At 35.3% G+C, this 22315-nt stretch overlaps 1 protein-coding gene across 5 annotated transcripts in view; it reads left to right on the forward strand.

The window, feature by feature from the left end:
* Nucleotides 1–22315, forward strand: part of STXBP5 (syntaxin binding protein 5) — a 182573-nt gene that overhangs the window by 23820 nt on the left and 136438 nt on the right. For all 5 annotated transcript variants that reach the window (XM_059400904.1, XM_059400906.1, XM_059400907.1 and 2 more), the window contains exons 3-4: nucleotides 4113–4194; nucleotides 8036–8136. In XM_059400904.1, the coding sequence (XP_059256887.1) occupies nucleotides 4113–4194; nucleotides 8036–8136 (183 nt within the window). The remainder of the gene's footprint in view (nucleotides 1–4112; nucleotides 4195–8035; nucleotides 8137–22315) is intronic.

The following is a 22315-nucleotide window of genomic DNA, read 5'->3' on the forward strand; positions in this document are numbered from 1 at the left end:
AAAAAAAAAAAAAAAAAAAAAAAGAAGGTAGAGAGGTGTAATAATTCTCCTCAGGTCACAGAAGTTCTGGTGGAGCTGGCATATGAACTGACTTGAAAAGGAGATGTCTTAATTTGCAACTGTGCCTCAGTAATTCCTGTGGCGCATCTACAAAAACAACAAAACAGGATACCTACCCAGGCTGCTTCTCAGGCAATTTGGGATTAGTGAATTTGCAGTAGAGCTGGAAATCTGATACACTGCCAGGAATGAGAAATACTTGCTCTGGAATTTGTATTCTTTCAAACTAATATCTTTTGATTATATATTTATATATACATATATATTTATAATATATAACATATATACTTTATATATGTATATAAATATATACTTATATATTTATATATTTAAGGAACTTCAACTCCTTAAAATTTAATTTTAAACTTTTTGTTATTATGAAATAATGACTTAACGAGTTTTCCCCCTAATCCATACGGTTTTTGTAGTATTCAGAATCCTTCAAGGCTGGCTGCAGCATAGTACTACCTTATCCAAAAGAAAAGGGAGAACCATTAGTAATCTTGAGAAAAATCATTTCTTTGAGCCTCAGGATTATCATTTGTAAAATATGGATAATAACTACCTCTCAGACTTCCCATGAGGATTAAGTACAATTACGTTTTTTAAGACATGGAGCCTGAAAGTTAGTACATAATAAGTGGTTCTTTTTTTTTTTTTTAAAGATTTTATTTATTTATTTGACAGAGAGAGATCACAAGCAGGCAGAGAGAGAGGAGGAAGCAGGCTCCCCGCTTAGCAGAGAGCCCTATGCGGGGCTCGATCCCAGGACCCTGGGATCATGACCTGAGCCGAAGGCAGCAGCTTAACCCACTGAGCCACCCAGGCGCCCCGTGGTTCTTTTTTATATCAAGGAAGTGTATTTATCATCTTAGTTATAAGTAAAGTGGCTATATTAATGTCATAGGAAAGTATAGTTTTGTCTAGAGTAGTTCCATGTGTAGATAAAAATAAACCATTCTTGACCTCCATGTAACTGACTTCCTGGATTTACAGACATTTTGCAGTCTCTATGAATAAACTATTGATTGATGCCCACAGCATACTTAAGTTTTGAGACCAGGGACGCCTGGATGGCTCAGTTGGTTGAGCATCTGCCTTTGACTCTGGTCATGATCCCAGAAACCTTGGATCGAGTCCTGCATTGGGCTCCTTGTTCTGCGGGGAGTCCACTTCTCCCTCAGCCTGCTGTTTGCCCTGCTGGGCGCTCGCTTGCTCTCGCTCTCTCTCTGACAAATAAATAAATACACAAATCTTTAAAAAAAAAAAGTTTTGAGACTAGTGGGCCCAAATTAGTAGATCAATTTGCTTATAAAATTTTTACTTAACCAGTAATCAGTTTTATGTATTCCCACATCTGTTTGTGCCTGTCATATTTGATACTATAATCTAGTAATTAGTCTACTCTAAGAATATAGAACGTGAATACAAAATAGAGGGGTTTTTAAAAATACAGGATTAATACTTTGGGAAGACTTCATGAAGTCAGTTACTTAAAATTTTTATGATATGTGGATACCAGTAAATGATTCAGAAAAGAAATCGTAAAATTGTATGTGAATGCTTCATTTAGAATGCTTTGCCAATTATCTATAAAGTTCCATTTAAAAAATTAAACAAGTTGGGTGGTTCAGTTGGTTAAGTAGCTGCCTTTGGTTTTGGTCCTGATCTCAGAGGCCTGGGATCAAGTCCCACATCAGCATTCCCTGCTCAGCAGCGTCTACTTCTCCCTCTTCCTTTGCCCTTCCCCCCTGCTTATGTGCTCACATGCTCTCAAAATCTTTAAAAAATAAAAATAAATAAAAAATTAAACTATAAATCTTATACCTGGAAAGTTATGGATACTTTTATTTATTTATTTTTAAAGATTTATTTATTTTAGAGAGCAGACACAACATGGACATGCATGTGGTGGGAGGGGCAAAGGGAAGGAATCCTCAAGCAGACTCCTCACTGAGGCATCTGTTGTGGGGTTGGATCCCATGACCCATGAGGTCAGGACTTGTGCCGAAACCAAGAGTCATACACTGAACCAACTGAGCCACCCAGGAGCACCATGGCTATGTTTTAAGAAAAATAATTCTGGATCTAGTTAATAGATCCATACTTAAAGAAGATAATATCACAAGATGAGCAAATTTATGTATGATTTCTGAAAAAAATAAGGTAAGTGGAATTTATATGATTATTCATAATAACACACATTTTTTATTAGTTTTACTGATCTGGTTAGTTGAGAAGTTTTGCTTCATGTAAAATGAGAATTATAGAATATGCTAATTGGTCCCAGAAAGAATAATTTAGCTGGAGAGATTAGAATTGGACTCCCTTTCCTAGCTAAAAAGGCATCCTGACAAAAGAAATGGATGAAAATAGATGTAGGTATTTCTTTGGCCAGTCAGATGTGATTTGGCATTACCAAGTGCCAGTAGTAACAATTTGAAATCTAGCTTCCTTTAGATGCATTTGGGTAATTGGTATAAAACTAGGACTACTAATACTGATGACGCTGATGATAAAAGTTTGAGATGTTTACAGAGTGGGTACTCTAGGCTAAACATGCACGATTTGTCTATTTATGAAATCATGGAAGAATTAGTTGCTGGTAATAAAATGAAAAAAGTCATGGAAAAGAAATAATCACCTAGAAAAACTTTTAGAAATCAGAAGGTAAAAGTATATAGAAAATAGGGATTTAACTTTGGTGTGATTATTTTTTCTTAAGAAGAACCTTAGGACATGTATTAAAAGAATATAGAAATAGTCTGTATACCTCAATATGAATTTTTATAAAGAAGGCTATAATTTCATTAAAGCCAATCACATTTTAGTTTTAGATTTAGCTTTTTATTTTCTATTAATATTTATTAACTAGTGAAAAGTAGATTAGTATTGCACCATGTTAAAATAGCTACTTTCTTATTTCTAGTTTATGAAGATAAAAGCATGTAAGAATGCCTGGCATTTAATAAGTGGTTTAAGTGTTTGGGTTTTTGTTTGTTTTGTTCTTTATTTGGCATTCTTTATTATTAAGAGTACAGACTCTGGAGCCAGAATGGTTATTCAGATCTCATCTCTGGGGGCACCCGGGTGGCTCAGTCATTAAGCTTCTGCCTTTGGTTCAGGTCCTGCTCTGCAGGAAGCCTGCTTCTCCCTCTCCCACTCCCCCTGCTTGTGTTCCCTCTCTCACTGTTTCTCTGTCAAATAACTATTTAAAAATCTTAAAAAATACTCACAAAAAAAAAATCATCTTATTCTGTTGCTTTCTAGTTGTGTGACTTACAAGTTGCTTGATTTCTCTGTGCTTCAGTCTCCTTATCTGTTTATAGGGGAGAAATTATATATTCTTCATAGATTATGGGAATTAAATAAATTAATATATATAACATGTTTAATATAATGCCTGACACAGAGAATGTTGTATGTTTACTGTTAACACATGCAAATTTATATCAATTTGCATATTTTGAATTCAGGTCTCTTATAAAAGATTGGTACATACATTAGTAATACAACATCATCATGCTATAATTACTAACATAGTTATATAGTTTTTCATTATATTAACTTACACTCTTGAAAAATAATACCATAGGAATGAAAAATGCTAGTAAAAAGATTGGTTCTGAAAACATTATTCTAAAATGACATGTCTCTGCTTTTCAGATTAGTTTGCTGCCTTGGGCAGAATTGGGTGCTCTGCAGATCAATTACCTTTTCTCTTTTTATTTTAAGTGAGAGAAGAAAACTTGGGCCAAAGTGTATTAAACCTATTTTATGTTCTGTATATTGCTTTTTTTGATAGTTCTTTTATTTTGTAGGAAGAGTGGATATTATTTTTTTTAGACTTGTAATCTCTGAGACTTCTGATTATCAGCAGAAGCTAGTTGATCAGATTGATGTGTAATAAATGTAATTCTGAATCTTAATCTCAATAAATAGCTGGTATTGAATATCAGGTCATTGGAATATTTACTAGTCTGTTATGTAATTTAACAGTTGCTATAAAAAGCCCACACATACTGTAGACTCCTTAATGAAATTAATGACAGCTTTGGTCGTCCAGGAGTAGAATGTTATTGCCAGCATGACAGTGGAGCTGCAGTAATCCAACTTCAGTTCCTGATTAATGAGGTTAGTGAATTGCTTTAATTTGTCCTGTTTGTGTATGAAAGAGGGCCACATTTGGTCTTTCAGATTTTTTGCACGCATTCGTATTTAAATATTTGAACAAAAGTTAATTTCTTATAGGTCAGAGCTAATAGTTTATTGTAAGGCATCATCACGGGAAGTTACATAAATAATGCAAGATGTTTTGAGATGTTGCAAATAGAATGGTGTAAGGTAAATCTTGGTGCAAGGTGCTGCATATCAATTTTATTTCTTGGATACTGAAAATTATGTAACACTAAAATCTATATTGAAATTTTTTTAGAGATTGAGTTTATTATAAATAAAATATACTTCTCTAATGACTTGTTTGAAATACAACCAGGAAACAAAAATCCATTTAAAAAAATAACAAAACTTGTTATTGTCCAGAATTCTTGTTGTGTTGCTTACTGGTTGAAGTAACTGATGATTTCTTTGGTTTTGATAGAGTATAAAGTTAGGAAGGAGCTCAGAAAACAGATACTATTTTATCAGCGGAGTAAATAATGTGAGCGGGTTTTTAAAAAGTTTGAGCATTTTCAGTGACCCGGAGCAAGAGAGTATAATGCTAAGCGAAATAAGTCAGTCAGAGAAGGACGAACACCATGTGATTTCAGTCTTGTGGTATTTAAGAAACAAGCAAAGAGAAAAAAAAAAGAGAGGCAAACCAGGAAACAGAGTCATAACTATAGAGAACAATCTGATGGTTATTAGAGGGGAGGTGAGAGAATAGGTTAAATAGGTGATAGGGATTAAGGAGCGCACTTGCAATGAGTACAGGGCTTTGTATGGAATTGCTGAATCACTGTATTGTACGCCTGAAATTAATATAACAGTCTATATTAGAGACTGAGTTTATTATAAATAATAATTTATAATTACTATTATAAATTAATTTGTTTATTATTATAAATTAATTATAAATATAATTAGAATTTTAAAAAAGGAAAATAAAAAGTTAAACAATTTAAAATTATGAGCAGCTCTGAGAATAGATGTTTACTGTATGCAGTGACGAGCACGAAAGGCTGGTCATTAGAAGAAAGAAATTACCTCAGAAAAGGCTCTGCTATCTTTAGTTGTGGTGATAGTCTGTGCACGTTTTTTTTGCCCTCAGGTCCTTAGAAGGAACAAATTCTTAAACATATGTGAGAGGAAAAAAGTCAACACTCAATACCTCTGAACTTTTGTAAAATGTTTTTATCAAAAGATTAGCATATTACTAGATTATTATTATGGTTAGTGTACTATCATTATTATTATATTATGTAGGTTTTTTAGGGTCAGAAGTTTTTTTTTCCTTCTTAATTTTATTTATTTATTTGACACAGAGAGAGATCACAAGTAGGCAGAGAGGCAGGCAGAGAGAGGGGGGGAAGCAGGCTCCCTGCTGAGCAGAGAGCCCGATGCTATGCGGGACTTGATCCCAGGATGCTGAGATCATGACCTGAGCCTAAGGCAGAGGCTTAACCCACTGAGCCACCCAGGTGCCCCAGAAGTGTTTTTTGTTTGTTTGTTTGTTTTTTAAACTACAGAATTCTGTGTAGAACTGTATAATAGGCATTGTAAAATGTTAAAATTCAAAAGAAATCATAATATAGAAAGTCATTGAGCCCATTTATGAGGACTCAAGATTATTTTTCCTACTTAAAAACAAAGTTTTGTTATGAAATAATTTTACTGGCAATTAGGTTCAAAATAGAGAGGTTTTGCATGTACTTCCTCTAGGTTCCCTAGTAGTAACAGTATATATAATAATAGTATAGTATTAACCTGGAAAACAACATCCATATACTACCATTAGTTAGACTACAGACTTTATTTAGATCTTATCACCATGAACTCCTGTGTCCATGTGGGTGTGTGGTTTTGTGCATTTTTAATGATACATACAGATTTGTGTAATGACTGCTATGAACAAGGCACAGATCAATTTATCATCATAAAGAAATTCCTTAAGGTTCCCACTTTGTAACTGCCCCCGCCCCAGTCCCTAATCCCTGGCATCCACTAACCTATTCTCCATCTTTATACTTGTGTTAAGATTATTTCTTAAAGCTGTACATGAACTAGTGTAAATAACATTGCAAATTGATTACCTGTGCAAGTTTTAGAAATCTTAAGTAATTTATGTTGTCATTCACGGAGGTTTCTTTTCAATAAGATTCAACATTGAGTTCTTGGATATGACTGTTTTTATTTTACATGTTTGAATGTTACATTTTGAGTACTTTAAAATGATGTTGCTGTTTTAAAAAATGCTTAGCAAAATAGAAATATTGGGGATGCTACAGAAATCCGACAATTGGGAATAGCTATTTGCTTTTACATTTAGTGGACCACTTGTAGGTAAAGGAGCCACCATAGGAGGTGGTCAACTGTTATTGCCATTTTGGCTCTACATCTCTTCTTCCTTGAGATTTCAAGATGGCATGCATAACTTGAGAAAGTTGTCTGTGGTGGAAATAAGAGTGAAGAGTACAAATCTTTGATAGTCTGAATCTTTAAGTTTCTCTGCTTCAAAATGATATCGATAAGAGGTTATTTTCTGGTGAAAGCATATGGACTTTATTTCTGCTGATAGTCATTTTGTAGCAGTAGGAATAACGCCATAGAGTAACCCTCATAGAATTTTGAGAGTGGAAAGGACTTGGAGAGATCATTTAATGTAAATTTTCAGAGCTATTTTAATCCTCTTTGATAAATGAGAAACTTAGTTTAAAGGAAGGAGATTTTAAAATTTCTCATAATAACCCAAATGAGTAGAACAGCAAATCCTTTTTTGAAATTAACATAAATTTTTCATGTTGCATTATTTTATTTTATTTTATTTTATTTTCTCAGTATAAATGAAAAGAATCTGACTTCTTTGAGGAAATACACATACATGTCTTAATAAATCAACTTTAGTCTAGAGATTCTTAATTCTGGTCACCTCTGAAGATTTTTACAAATATACCTATGTAGGTCCTTGCTCTGAAAATTCTGGTTTGTGAGGTCAGGGGTAAGATTGAGCCTCCTGTGTGATTTTCATATAGGGCCAGAGATTCTTCTCCATACTGAATAGTATTTAGTAGTATCAGATGTTTTAATTTTCTAAATTCGTTGATTGTTCAATCCTTTGGATATTGAAGTTGTAGTGTGCTGAATGCTACCTTTATTTTCTGTATCATTCTAGTAGAAGTATTATGACCTAGGTGTAGTACATTATGAAGAATTTTTCTTAAGCCCGATAAAATGGGAAAGTTACTTCTTTTTTTTTTTGGTCAAGAAGATGTACAATACTGACCAAGTAACTTATAGTCTGATCTCTAATTTTACATAGCTATCAACTATAATATCCAGCTGGATCCTAGTATATTTGTAGTTTGTAAGATACTAGATTGTACTTTAAATTGAAGAAGTGAAAACATTTTTAAAATTTTTTTATTTTTTAAATTACTTTTCAGTGTACTAGAATTCATTGTTTATGCACCACACCCAGTGTTCCATGCAATATGTGTCCTCCATAATACCCACCACCAGGCTGACCGAACTTCTTGCTCCCCTGCCCCTTCAAAACCCTCAGACTGATTTTCAGAGTCCATAGTCTCTCATAGTCTCTCCCCCTCCAATTTCCCTCAACATTTTTAACATATACATATAACACACTGTATTACATCTGCTATTTAGAATTTGAGTGAGACAGATGTTTCTCAAAACAATCTATTGGCTGAAAGTTTTGAAATTTGGGAAGGTTTTTTTTTTTTTTTGGCAGCTCTTTAGTAGCTTTAATGTTTTTAAGATGTATTCTATGTAAAATATATTATACTTTATTTTTAAGGGAGCTCTTGTGAGTGCCTTGGCTGATGACACCTTACATTTATGGAATTTACGTCAAAAGAGACCTGCCATACTACATTCACTTAAATTTTGCAGAGAAAGGTAAGAATTCTCTGTTATCCTATGTTCAAGGTATTTGCTATTCCATTTTGAAATACTTTCTTTGAATTTTATTCTTACTTATTTTTTTGTGAAAGGCTTTATGTACAATCTGAAAAATAATTCAAGAACTTCAAAGGATATATAATAAAAAGCAAGATTCCTTCCTTTCCAGACCCATTTTCCTCTCCAGAGACAACCACGTAATACTTTGTGCATATAGTCAGAAATATTTCTAGGTAGCACTCCTTTTTTTGCATAAAAGGGAAGCCATTACATATTTTACCTATAATTTGTGTTCACGCAACAATATATTTGATAGATTGTTTCATATTGGCACAAGCCAGTTTTCCATAGTTATTTTCATAAACACATGATATTCTATTACATGGAAGTACCATAATTTAGTCTTCGTCAATGGATATTTATATCACTTTTGGTCCGCTGTTAATTTTGTTCTATTGTGAAAGATAGTATGGTACATATATGTCTTCATTTATACAAGTATTTCTCTGAGATGAATTTGTAGAAGTAGAAAAGTTGGTCACAGAAATCTCTTACATGAATTGTGAGTTTCGTGTTTTGATTGAAAGACCTTTTTTTCTTTTTTAATTCAGTATAATTAACATAGAGTGTTGCATTAGTTTTAGGTGTACAATATAGTCGTTCAGCAATTCTGTGTATTAATAAGTGTTCGTTGTGATAAGTGTACTTTTAATCCTCTTCACCTGTTTTTTTACTCATTCTTCCATCTACTCCCCTCTGATAACCAGGAGTTTGTTCTCTATAGTTAAGAGTGGGTTTTTTTGGTCTTTTTTTCACTTTTCCTTTTTTTTTTTTTAATTTGACATATAAGTGAAATCTTATGGCATTTATCTTTCTCTGACATATTTCTCTTAATATTGTACTTTCTAGATCCATCCATGTTGTTGCAACTGGCAAGATTTTATTCTTTTTTATGTCTGAGTAATAGTCCATTGTATATTGGAAAGACCTTTTTCACCCTAGTTTTATTAAACATTCTCCCATATTTTCTTACAGTGCTCTTAAATTTGCATTTTTTATGCTTTATCTGTAATTCATTCGGAACTTACTTTGGCATGAAATATGAGCAAGAAATATAGCCCCTGCCCTATTGCTTATGGAATCTCTATTTATATATATATATGAACATTTACATATATGTGTGTATATATGTACTCAAAGCATGAACAGATGTGAGTATATATGTATATGTGCCAAAGTTAAGAAATCTGGGTCTGTGTAGCATCTAAATGTAGTGGGGTCAGTGTCTTTAGGCCCTATCTTCTGTGAAAGTAAGACATCAGACTGCCCAAAGCATATCCAAGGATCAGACCATTCCTCCTGTGATACATGTTAATCTGTACAGGTGATAGAAATAGATCAGTTTGTAAGTCTGGGTTTTTGCCCACAGTGGCCCTCCAAAATAGGCAGGCTAAAAAGTCTGCTGAGAACATAGCAGTTCAGACATTTTTTTTTTTAAATTGTTATGTTGTCACCATAAAATACATCATTAGTTTTGATCGAGTATTCCAAGATTCATTGTTTATGTACAATACCCAATGCTCCATGCAATATGTGCCCTCCTTAATACCCACCACTGGGCTCACCCATCCTCCTTCCTCATCTCTAAAACCCCCAGTTTGTTTCTGGGAGTCCACAGTCTTTCGTAGTTTGTCTCCCCTTTTAATTTCCCCCAATTCACTTTCCCTTTCCTTTTCCTAATGTCTTCCATGTTACTTCTTATGTTCCACAAGTAAATGAAACTTATGATAATTGACTTTCTCTGCTTGATTTACTTCACTCAGCATAATCTCCTCCAGTCCCACCCATGTTGATACAAAAGTTGGGTATTCATCCTTTCTGATGGAGGCATAATATTCTATTGTGTATATGGACCACATCTTCTTTTTTTTTTTTTAAAGATTTTATTTTTTTATATGACAGAGAGAGAGAGGTCACAAGTAGGCAGAGAGGCAGGCAGATAGAGAGAGAAGGGGAAGCAGGCTCCCTGCCAATCAGAGAGCCTGATGCGGGCTTCAATCCCAGGACTCTGGGATCATGACCTGAGCCGAAAGCAGAGGCTTAACCCATTGAGCCACCCAGGCACCCAGTGGATCACATGTTCTATATCCATTCATCTGTTGAAGGGCATCTCGGCTCTTTTCACAGTTCAGCTATTGTAGACATTGCTGCTATGAACATTGGGGTACATAGGGCCCTTCTTTTTCTTTAGGGTAAATGTCGGGTCAGGGGGTAGCTATTACTCCATTTCATTTTTATGCTATTTGGATTTTTACTTCTGAAACTAGGAAAGGTAGGAAAAATACAAAAATTTATAAGTAGCTATTTCATTACATTTTGAACAATTGTTAAATAATTAAACTTAATTTTAATCATAATATTGTCTTATTTTTATAAGTAAATTTTCTTAGTAGTGTAGAAATATATAAATAGAAACTATATGTAGTGATTTAAGTTGTATTTTTTCATAATGTGGATTTATTTTCTAGTTTTGACTTAAAAATTGTGCTAAAATACATAGAATATGAAAATTTTCTATTCCAACTATTTATAAGAGTATAGTTCGGTACTATATAATAATGGATATTTTGGTAGAATTTCACCTTTATGGTATTTAAGGAAAAAAACATGGAAATTGGAAGTCTCATATCTTGATTTAACTATATGAAATTGGGCATGTTACTTCACTGTTTTGTGTGTTTGGTTTTTTAATTTGTGGGAAATGTTCCTCTGTGATATATGTAATCTTTATCATTTCTTTATGTTGAAACAGCTTCCTCTTATCCCCATTTATTCTATAGGTGATTATAGAACACTTACTTTGTTCTAGCTTAATGCTAGCTGCTGAGCATGCATTTGTAAAGAAGACAGACTTGGACCTTACCCTTAGGGTCTTGGTCAAAGTTTAGGTAAGCTTAGCTTCCCAGATGCCCAATAATATGACATTTCTTCATACTAAATAAATCTGTATCACAATTTCCATAGAATTAATTTGAGTTGGGGGATAACATAAACTTATAAATTTCCTCATTGGTTAGCAGCCAGGTTGTATAATTGTCAAGTTTAGTTCTTACTATAATTGATTATTTAGCTTGAGATACAGTTTTCTCTATATTGAAAAGCAATGTACTATACTACCATAGTGGTTAAGCGTTCAGGCTCTGGACCTAATTGCCTATGTTGAATCTTAATGCATAGCACCATCACCTACTAACTATATCACTTTTGTTATCTGTAAAATGGATAATAATTATCTCATGAAAACCCTAAGGTTCATGTTATAAAGTTAATATGTATAAAATAAATAATACATAGAAAGCACTTAAAATAGTTCCTTAGAAATCACCTGTATAGTTTATTTTTTTATTTTTTTAATTTTTTTTATTTTTTTTTATTAAATTTTTTATTTTTTATAAACATATATTTTTATCCCCAGGGGTACAGGTCTGTGAATCACCAGGTTTACACACTTCACAGCACTCACCAAATCACATACCCTCCCCAATGTCCATAATCCCACCCCCTTCTCCCAAACCCCCTCCCCCCGGCAACCCTCAGTTTGTTTTGTGAGATTAAGAGTCACTTATGGTTTGTCTCCCTCCCAATCCCATCTTGTTTCATTTATTCTTCTTCTACCCACTTAAGCCTCGATGTTGATCACCACTTCCTCATATCAGGGAGATCATATGATAGTTGTCTTTCTCTGCTTGACTTATTTCGCTAAGCATGATACGCTCTAGTTCCATCCATGTTGTTGCAAATGGCAAGATTTCATTTCTTTTGATGGCTGCATAGTATTCCATTGTGTATATATACCACATCTTCTTGATCCATTCATCTGTTGATGGACATCTAGGTTCTTTCCATAGTTTGGCTATTGTGGACATTGCTGCTATAAACATTCGGGTGCATGTGTCCCTTTGGATCACTACATTTGTATCCTTAGGGTAAATACCCAATAGTGCAATTGCTGGGTCATAGGGCAGGAGTCAAGATGGCGGAGAAGTAGCAAGCTGAGACTGCTTCAGCTAGCCGGAGATCAGCTAGATAGCTTATCTAAAGATTGCAAACACCTGAAAATCCATCGGCAGATCTAAGAGAAGAAGAACAGCAATTCTGGAAACAGAAAAACAACCACTTTCTGAAAGGTAGGACCGGTGGAGAAGTGAATCCAAAGCGATGGGAGATAGATCCCGGGGGGAGGGGCCGGCTCCCGGCAAGCGGCGGAGCAACCGCGCACAAAATCAGGACTTTTAAAAGTCTGTTCCGCTGAGGGACATCGCTCCAGAGGCTAAACCGGGGCGAAGCCCACGCGGGGTCAGTGTGGCCTCAGGTCCCGCAGGGTCACAGAAGGATCGGGGTTGTCTGAGTGTCGCAGAGCTTGCGGGTATTGGAACGGGAAAGCCGGCTACAGAGACAGAGCCGACAGTAAGCTCGCAGCTCCGTGTTACCTTGAACCGGTCGCAGGCTCGGTGAGCTCGGAGCGCGGCCGGAGGTCAGGCAGACGGGAGTAACTGGGCGCTGTTCTCTGAGGGCGCACTGAGGAGTGGGGCCCTGGGCTCTCGGCTCCTCCGGGCCGGAGACCAGGAGGCCGCCATTTGTATTCCCGTCCTCTGGAACTCTACGGAAAGCGCTCAGGGAACAAAAGCTCCTGAAAGCAAAACCCAGCGGATTACTCACCCCGGCCCCGGGTAAGGGCGGTGTAATTCCGCCTGGGGCAAAGACACTTGAGAATCACTACAACAGGCCCCTCCCCCAGAAGATCAACAAGAAATCCAGCCAAGACCAAGTTCACCTACCAAGGAGTGCGGTTTCAATACCAAGGAGAGCAGCAGAATTCCAGAGGAGGAGAAAGCCAAGCACGGAACTCATGGCTTTTTTCCTGTGATTTTTTTTAGTCTTGCAGTTAATTTAATTTTTTCTTTTTCATTTTTTTTTTCTCGCCTTCGGGTAAAATTTATAGTTTTTGTTTTTTAAAGGTATTGGGGGGGTGGCTGGGTGGCTCAGTCATTAAACATCTGCCTTCAGCTCAGCTCATGATCCCAGTTCCTGGGATTGAGTCCCATATCTGGCTCCCTGCTCCACCGGAAGCCTTCTTCTTCCTCTCCTACTCCCCTTGCTTGTGTTCCCTCTCTCACTGTGTCTCTCTGTCAAATAAATAAATAAAATCTTTAGGGTGCCTGTGTATCTCAGTCATGAGCCTTTGGCTCAGGTCATGATCCCAGAGTTCTGGGATTGACCCCGCATTGGGCTCCCTGTTTGGCAGGAAGCCTGCTTCTCCCTCTCCCACTTCACCTGCTTGTGTTACTTCTCTCTCTGTGTCTCTCTCTATCAAAAAAAGAAATAAGAAATCTTAGAAAGAATAAAAAAGAAAAAAAGAAAATCTTAAAAAAAAATAAAACTATTGGATTTACTAAAAGTAATAATTTGTAATTTGAGGTATCTGCATTAGCTATACCAGAGATTTTACTTAGGCAGTCTTTATAGAAACAACTAATTGACATTGGAAAATCATTAGAAGCAATGATATTGGCTCTTCATGGCTTTATACACGAAGGACAGGTTTTTTGGCTTTGGTGGAAAATGAGAATTTGACAAGTAAAATTCTGTATGGCAGGTTTTTATTGTTTGTTTTATTTTCTTAATCAGAGTATGTTCCATTTAGCTTTGTGGGTTTTTTTTTTTCTTTTTCTTTAAAGAAAGTTTAACTGGGAGGAATTGATGGCTTTGTAAGCAATTACAACTATCTGCTAGTCTTTTTTTCATCACCATTGTTACCATGACCAGGATTCTCAGCCATGTTAAGTTTTTGCATAACAGTTCTTAAATAAAAATATATGGAGCATTTTAAGAGTAAGGACTAAATTGTATATCTGGGCTTTCCTTTTTAGAACCTATTATTGTCTAATATATCTCTAATTGTGTAATTCTTTGTTGTTCATAATATACTTTCACATAAATGTTATTTAGTCTCTGGGGTCAAGAAAAGTTTCTCTAAGTGAAATTTCAAAGAGTAGAGTTTTTCTATATAAATATGTTAGACACTGAGTAGCTGAGTCTTTAATATTGAAATTAGTACATGTCTTTTAAGATATTTTTATTTTATTCTAACACATTTATATCTGTTCATTTGATGTTCATTTGATGATATTGGTTTAGAGAATAAAGTAAGCGTGCATGCATTCTAAACTAATGGTTAGGAGAATATAATATCATATGGAATATATTAATAAGCAGAAAGTTCCTCCTAACAATTATCAATGTCCAAAGTCCTTAAGAAAAAAACTATTTGACAAATGGAATGATGTGTTTAGATACCATGACTGTAGTAGAAAATTTGGTGCTTGTACAGGGAGTGACTGCTACTGTAGCATCAGATTTTTTTTTTTTTTAATTTTTTAATATAGAGAGAACGTGCCAGTGTGCAGGAATGGGTTGGGGGGAGAGGGAGAGGGAGGAGGAGAGAAGTAGACCCCTCCGACATCAACCACTGAGCGCAGAGCTGGATGCTGTGGGGCTTGTTCTTATGACTCTGAAATTAGGACCTGAGCCAAAACCTAGAGTTTGAGGCTTAACCATCCGAGCTACCCAGGCGCCGCACGTCCGATTTTCTTAGTAGCAAAAGTAAATTATTGTAGAAATAAAAACGAATTTGTACCATTATAATCTTATTAAACTATTACCTAAATATTGTGCTTTGCATACTTATGAGGTTTATAATTTGTTTGGTATGCACATGAACCGGGCATAGCTTTAAAAGAATATTTGGCTAGATACCAGCCCCAAAAAGTCTATACAGGTCTTCCAAAGATTTTGAATTAATTCACTGCACATATTTAACAAGAAAAAAAATTAATCATAATATTGGAACAACTTAGAGACCTAGTATTACAGTTTTTGTGGTAATTACATCATATCGGCAAAATATTTTTCTTTAAAAGCAGCTTAATGAAAGTGTACAAGCATTAGAAATGAGGGTGATTTCGTGTTAGGAAATTCAGGACTAGAACACAGAAATGGAATGGAACACAGGCTGTTAGGCAGCCTGACAGAGGGATATACTATTTTGCATCTAATTCTAATCCATGAAGAGAGTTATTTTGGAATTCTGTGGATGTGATGAGTCACCTTGCTAGTTTTTAGGGAAGCAAGTCCTGAGACAAAATTTAAAAAGAAAGAAGAAAACCACCAGTGTTCAGAGGGAAGATGATTGTAATTTGATGACCTTGAGACTGTAAAAGGAAAGATGGTTAGGAAGTGTTTGGATAACTTCCTAGAATAAAATTATCTATAATAACAAAGAAATTCTGACAAGGAAATTGGGAGAGATATCCAAAGAGACTGATCAGGCTTCACAAGGTCCTTATAATGTATTCAGGTATAAAAATATTGGGGCACCTGGGTGGCTCAGTCATTAAGCGTCTGTCTGCCTTTGGCTCAGGTCATGATCCCAGAATTCTGGGGTCTGGAGCCTGCATCGGGCTCCCTGCTGAGCAGGGAGCCTGCTTCTCCCTCTCCTACTATCCTGCTTGTGTTCCTTCTTTGGCAGTCTTTCTCTGTCAAATAAGTAAATAAAATCTTAAAAAAAAAGGTTATATGGAAGGAGAGGGATACATAATCAAAGGTGAATATAAGAATAATTGATCTCTCCTAATAGGCACAATGACCTAAAGCATGTGAAAAATAATGAATTCAGAATAATGAATGAATAGAGTTTATTCAGTATGGTATATTAATGGTAGGTAGAGTTAGGGCATATATTATTCATCCAACTATATAATGTAATAGTGGCTCAGACAAATTGTGTCTTAGACAGCTAAAAAAAGGTTGGCTTCTATAACATTATTGATTGACCTAGGAGGAATATAGAGTGGGAGCAGTTCTTTAAATCTAGAAATGAAAAAAAAAATTTTTTTTAGAAGGTAAATTACATTCAGTTCACCAAACATTAGGTGCTTTCTATGTGCCAGGGATTATGCTAGGTATTTAGGATAACAAAGATGAATAAAATGCTTGAATAGCTTACATCAGAGGCCCAGACATTAAATAACTATTACACAATATGGGCCAATGTCATTTTAGAAGGTTAAGTTAAAAACCCATAATAGAATAACTAATCCAATCCTTCAATTTTTTTTTAATATACTGACTTCTTTTAAAGGAAGACAGACATCAGTCATAAGGAAAATGCAAACTGATACTACAACTAGATATCACTACACATCTATCAGAATGGCTAAAATACTGTCTTGGATGTGACACAGTTGGAACTTCCCCTAGTCTGCTAGTGGGAGTATTGTTAGTCAATTTAGAAAATTTTTTTGTGGTATTCACATAATCCATGACCCAACAGTTCCGTTCCTGAACATACATGTATGGTAGGCAGAATTTTAAGATGCACCCCAAGATTTCTGCTCCCTGTGTCTGCACACCATCACACAAACACTAATCTAGGTGAAGGCATTTTGTAGATGTAATTGAGGTCCCAATTAATTGACCTTAGGATAGGGTGATTATTCTCAGTAAACTTAATTGAAGCAAGTGACAATAGACTCTTCCTGGCAGAGGTTCAGAGCCTGAGAGGGATATTCAGTACAAGGGATATTGGGTCCTACAACCGCATGGGACTGATTTCTACTAGCGACATGGAAAAGCTTCAGAGCTGATTCTTCCCAGAACCTCCAGAAAGGGACACAGGAATGCATCCTGGCTAATTTTTGTATTTCAGCCTTGTGAGACTGAATAGAGGCTCTGAGTCATACAGTGCCTGGACTTCTGACCTATAGAAACAAAGAATAAATGTTTTTGGTTTTCGTTTTAGTTTTTTGGGTGGTAATTTGTTAAAACATAAATAAACAAATACAAAAAAAAAAAAACCCTAATATAGATTTTGGTACCTAGAAGTGAGATGCTACCATATCAAATATCTGAAAATATGGAAGTTGCTTTGGAACTGGTCAGTGAATAGATGTTGAAAAATTTGAGGAATGTGATAGATATGTCTAAATTTTTTTGGGTAAGCTGTGGAGCTCTAGATTTGGAGACTGCTGCCATTGAGAACTTAGAAGTGGGGAACTTGTTTTTGGAAATGAAGTGGGTCCTTGTTATATAATGGTGGGAAGCATAACGAAATTATCTCTTGCATAATGTGTATGTGATTAATTTAGATATTTAGTTGAGGAGATTACCAAAGAAAGAGATGAAGGAGCCACCTGATTTTTTTCTTGCTGCTTTATAATAAAATGCAAGAGAAAAAAAATGCAAGAGGAAAGAAAGAAATTGAGGGAAGAATTATTAAGGGAACCAGGACTTGATGATTTAGGAAATGCCTACACTGGTCCAGCTGGTAAAAAGATTGTTTCTCAGTGTGGCTTAGAGAAAACCTTGAAGGTGTGGTTGAACAGCTTTTTACTAAAAATCTCCTGAAGACAAGGGTCAAAGTATTCAGTTATACAAAGGACTCTTAACAGATTGTGGGTATGCTTCAAAGATTTTTTTTTTTAAAGATTTTATTTATTTATTTGTTAGAGAGATCACAAGCAGGCAGAGAGAGAGGGGGAAGCAGGTTCCCCACCGAGCAGAGAGCCCAATGTGGGGCGTGATCCACCGAAGACAGAGGCTTAACCCACTGAGCCACCCAGGCATCCCTTCACAGATCTTTTCAATCAAAACAAAGAACCTTTAGAATGCTTTAAGATGCACAGTTTGCAAAAATTATGTAGCAGAATATTGCCAGTGTGGCCTGAAAGACAATACGAAAAGAAAGGAGGCTGCTGCCAGTAGCAGGTGATAAAGGCTCCAGGCAAGTGCTTTCTTGGATGAAAAAGGCAGAGGGTGGAGCTAAGAGCTACAGAGGATTATTTCCAGACTTGGAAACCTAATTAAGAAAAATTCAACATTTGCCCTAGATTTCAAAACTGTTAAGGACCAGTGACTCCTTTTTACCTTCCACTTTTCCCCATTTTGAACAGGAGTTTCTATAATTGTTACCCTCTGTTTGTCCTACCATTGAATGCTGGGAGTCTTGGAGGCAAACTGTCTCTTTAGTTTCCTAGATCCACAGATGGAGTGCAATTATGCCCAAGAACTATGCTTAATGGGTTACAGTCAAGACTCATCTACAACAAATTTAGATGAAATTTGGGATGTTTGAGTTGATGATATTTTAATGAGATCTTGCACTTGGTATTGTAATTGGTTCAGACTTTAGAGATGTTGGGGTCAGGTGAATGTATTTTGCATTTGGGAGGGATGTGACTCTTCAGAGGCTTATGGGAAGACTATTAGAGGCAGGATCCTAAGATAGTCCCCAAGGTGTTGCCCCCTGGTATACACACACCTTCTAATTATTCAATCAGTTCTAATCAAGGTGCTGATGTGAAGGGGTTTTCCAGATGTAATTGAGATCCCAAATCATTTGACCTTCACACATAGAATATATATTAATTGGTTTTAGGTTTGAATTACCTGACTTAAAATGGCAGCAAATGCATGGATTTACCCTGGTTGGTTTGGCTCACCTCTGGAACTCAGTTTGGTTTAAGTGTCTCCTAAAGTGTATGGGTATCTTGAGGAAGGTATGAGCTCTAATGAATATCTGAATAATGTTAGAAAGAAGTGGACTGTGGAATGGATGTTAGGTAGGTAAACAACTGTCCACTGTATTTCACTGCCTTCAAAATGAAGTTGATACTCTTAAATACTTAGCATTCCCTTAAAGGTCTTATAAGGTCTATGACTCTACTTATTACCATAATTCATTTCACTATGCTTCTCCGTCTTTTTATGCATTATAATCTAGTCACCTTGACTTTACCTTTTTTTTTTCCTTTTTAAAGAATGATCTTCTCTCCTCCCTGTTTGTGTGAGCTGATCTCCCTGCTTCGAACACACTTACTATTCTTGTTCATGGTTAACTTGTGTTTGTCATTTCATTTAGTTTTTTCTGTAAGTTCCTTAGTCTGGGTTCTGTGCCTCTTTTGTATTACACCATAGTATCATGGTCTTTCCCTAAAATAGCACAATAGCACATACTGTTCTTACTGTAATTGTCTTGGTTCTGTGATTATTTTAGAGATTAGAACATAAACCATGTGTGTGTGTGTGTGTATATATATATATGTACATATATATATGTACATATATATAATATTCTATATATAAAAATATATAAATTTTATATATATATATTTTTATTTCCATTACCAGTCACAATGCCTAAGATTTAGTAAATGCTCAAAAAAATTATAGATTGATTGTTACCCCATTGCCTTTGCAGAAAATGGGGAATCTCTTCTTAATCTAGAAGGCATGATACTTCACAGACTGTGTGGGTTACCTGGGAGATAGGCTAAGAAGGAGAGTCCTCAAACAGAAAAAAATGAGAATATTTGCTCCAGACTAATTCTATATATAATCTTTATTGCTCCCACTAATAGATCCCAAACTAGCTAGGTTATTTGATTATCCTTGGAGTGCTACTAGGTCTTTGGCCCATAGCAAGGCTTTTAAAGTTTTTATTTTTTTATTTTTGTAAAAAGAGTGAGATGGAAGAAAAAAGAAATTTGAGTAATAGATTTCTTTTTACTGAACCAGCATGTCTAGGAGCTACAGCAGAATTCTATATATAATAATTTGGCAGTGATTTTGAAGATGAAGTTTTTATTTTCCTTTTCTTGCTTTACTGTATTAGCAAAAACTTATAGAAGTGTTAATGATATTTTCCATAGCAAGTATCTTTTTCTTAGTAATAATTTTAATAATATTGCTTCTAAGATTTTACTGTTAAGCATAATATAGGATGTTGGTTTGAGATAGAATTTTTTTTTTTCTCTCAGATTTGGTTGTCAATTATGGAAGTTAGATTTTAATTGAATACCTTTTTAGCATCTTTTAAAAATTATTCTGTGATTTCTTACCTCTTTTTTTCCCTGTTGAACTGTGGCATTAATAGATGTCCTAATATTAAAGATTCTTGTGTGCTTGTGAAAATTTTAGAATAATATTGACAGTTCTTTCATTGTTAAGTATGATTCTTAATATATTTTTAAGACTTCTACTTTTTTTTAAAAAACAGGGAAATTTATTATTATTTTTTTAAAGATTTTATTTATTTGGGTGTGTGTGCATGCATTCAACAGAAAGAGAGAACACAAGTGGGTTATGGCAGGGGCAAGGGGCAGAGGGAGAGGGAGAAGCCGACTCCCTGCTGAGCAGGGAGCCTGATATTGAGCTCCATTCCTGGACCCCCAAATCATGACCTGAGCTAAAGGCGGACACAACTAAGCCACCCAGGTGTCCCAGGATATCTACATTCCTTTTTGAGGTTAGAATAGAACTTTTATTATTTTTTTTTCAATGTTCCAAAATTCACTGTTGATGCACCACACTCAGTGCTCCATGCAATACGTGACCTCCTTAATATCCACCACCAGCCACCCTCAAGCCCACACTCCCCGCCCTTCCAAAACTGTTTCTCAGACTCCACAGTTTCTCATGGTTTGTCTCTCCTCCAATTTCCCCCAACTCATTTTTCCTCCCCATCTCCCAGTGTCCTCCATGTTATTCCTTATGCTCCACAAGTAAGTGAAACCATATGATAATTGACTTTCTCTGTTTGACTTATTTCACTCAGCATAATCTCTTCTAGTCCCTACCATGTTGATATGTTGATAAAAAAGTTGGGTATTCTTCTTTTCTGATGGAGGCATAATACTTCATTGTATATATGGACCATATCTTCTTTATCCATTCGTCCATTGAAGGGCATCTTGGTTCTTTCCACAGTTTGGCAACTTGGTCATTGCTGCTATGAACATTGGGGTACATATGGCCCTTCTTTTCACTACATCTGTATCTTTGGGGTAAATACCCAGTAGTGCAATTGCAGGGTCATAGGATAGCTCTACTTTTAATTTTTTAAGGAGTCTTCACTCTGTTTCCAAAAGTGGCTGCACCAACTTGCATTCGCACCAACAGTGTAAGAGGGTTCCCCATTCTCCACATCTTCTCCAACACTTGCTTACTGTTTTGTTAATTTTGTCTATTCTAACTGGTGTAAGGTCATATATCAATGTGGTTTTGATTTGAATCTCCCTGATGGCTAATGATGATGAACCTTTTTCTATGTGTTTGTTATCCATTTGTATGTCTTCTTTGGAGAAGTGCCTGTTCATGTCTTCTGCCCATTTTTTGATGTGATTATCTGTTTTGTGTGTGTTGAGTTTGAGGAGTTCTTTATAGATCTTGGATCAGAACACAGTGAGCAAACTCCTCAAACATATATATGAAGAGAAACACACACACACTTTTCATATTACAGAGGTGGTATTGCAAACAAACAAAAAAAATGCAGTAAATAAAAAAATGCTGTGATGACTCTTATCTAAATGGGATATTTATTTAAACTAAAATAAATTGTAAATCAGTTAAAGATTTTAATGTAAAATGACCACAGAAAAATTAAAACTTGGGAGAATGTTATACAGGGAGTATTTTTAAGATCTGGACAGGGTGTCCTTAAATAACATGCACAGAAAAGCACCAACTGTATTGGAAAGGATTAACAGTTCTGTATAACACACTTACCCTAAAGTTAAAAGACAAACCACATCTACAAAAAGAATACAAAATTCAGAGTAATTTGCATTGTACTTTTAAAAAATGGTAACTCCCCCCCCCCAGTTCTTCATGGTTTATATGTGTATTTTATGAACATTAAGGAAAAAATATGAAAGGATATGTTATCCAGGTTATTAATATGACTTAGAATACAATTTGGAGGAGAGGCACACATAATTAAAAAATTAATAAAAAAATCTTTCAAGAGGTTCCTGGCTGGCTCAGTCCATGGAGCATGTTTTGGGTCTGAGCCCCATTTTGGGTGTACAGGTTACTTAATAATGAAATCCTTAAAAAAATCATTTTAGATAGTCTGTATGAATGTACAAATAATGTCCTATTTCTGTATATATATCTTGCTATATATATTGTGATAGATGTATACACACACACACACATATATATTTAAGGAAAGAGAGAAGCTTTAATAATTAAAAATACACCATAGATTGGAAGATATTTAGAGTATACCTGTCTGTACAATAAAGGTCAATCTAATACAAAAATGCAAAGAAAG

This window comes from Mustela nigripes, chromosome 5 (genome assembly GCF_022355385.1).
Source record: "Mustela nigripes isolate SB6536 chromosome 5, MUSNIG.SB6536, whole genome shotgun sequence".
Taxonomy (NCBI): Eukaryota; Metazoa; Chordata; class Mammalia; order Carnivora; family Mustelidae; genus Mustela; species Mustela nigripes.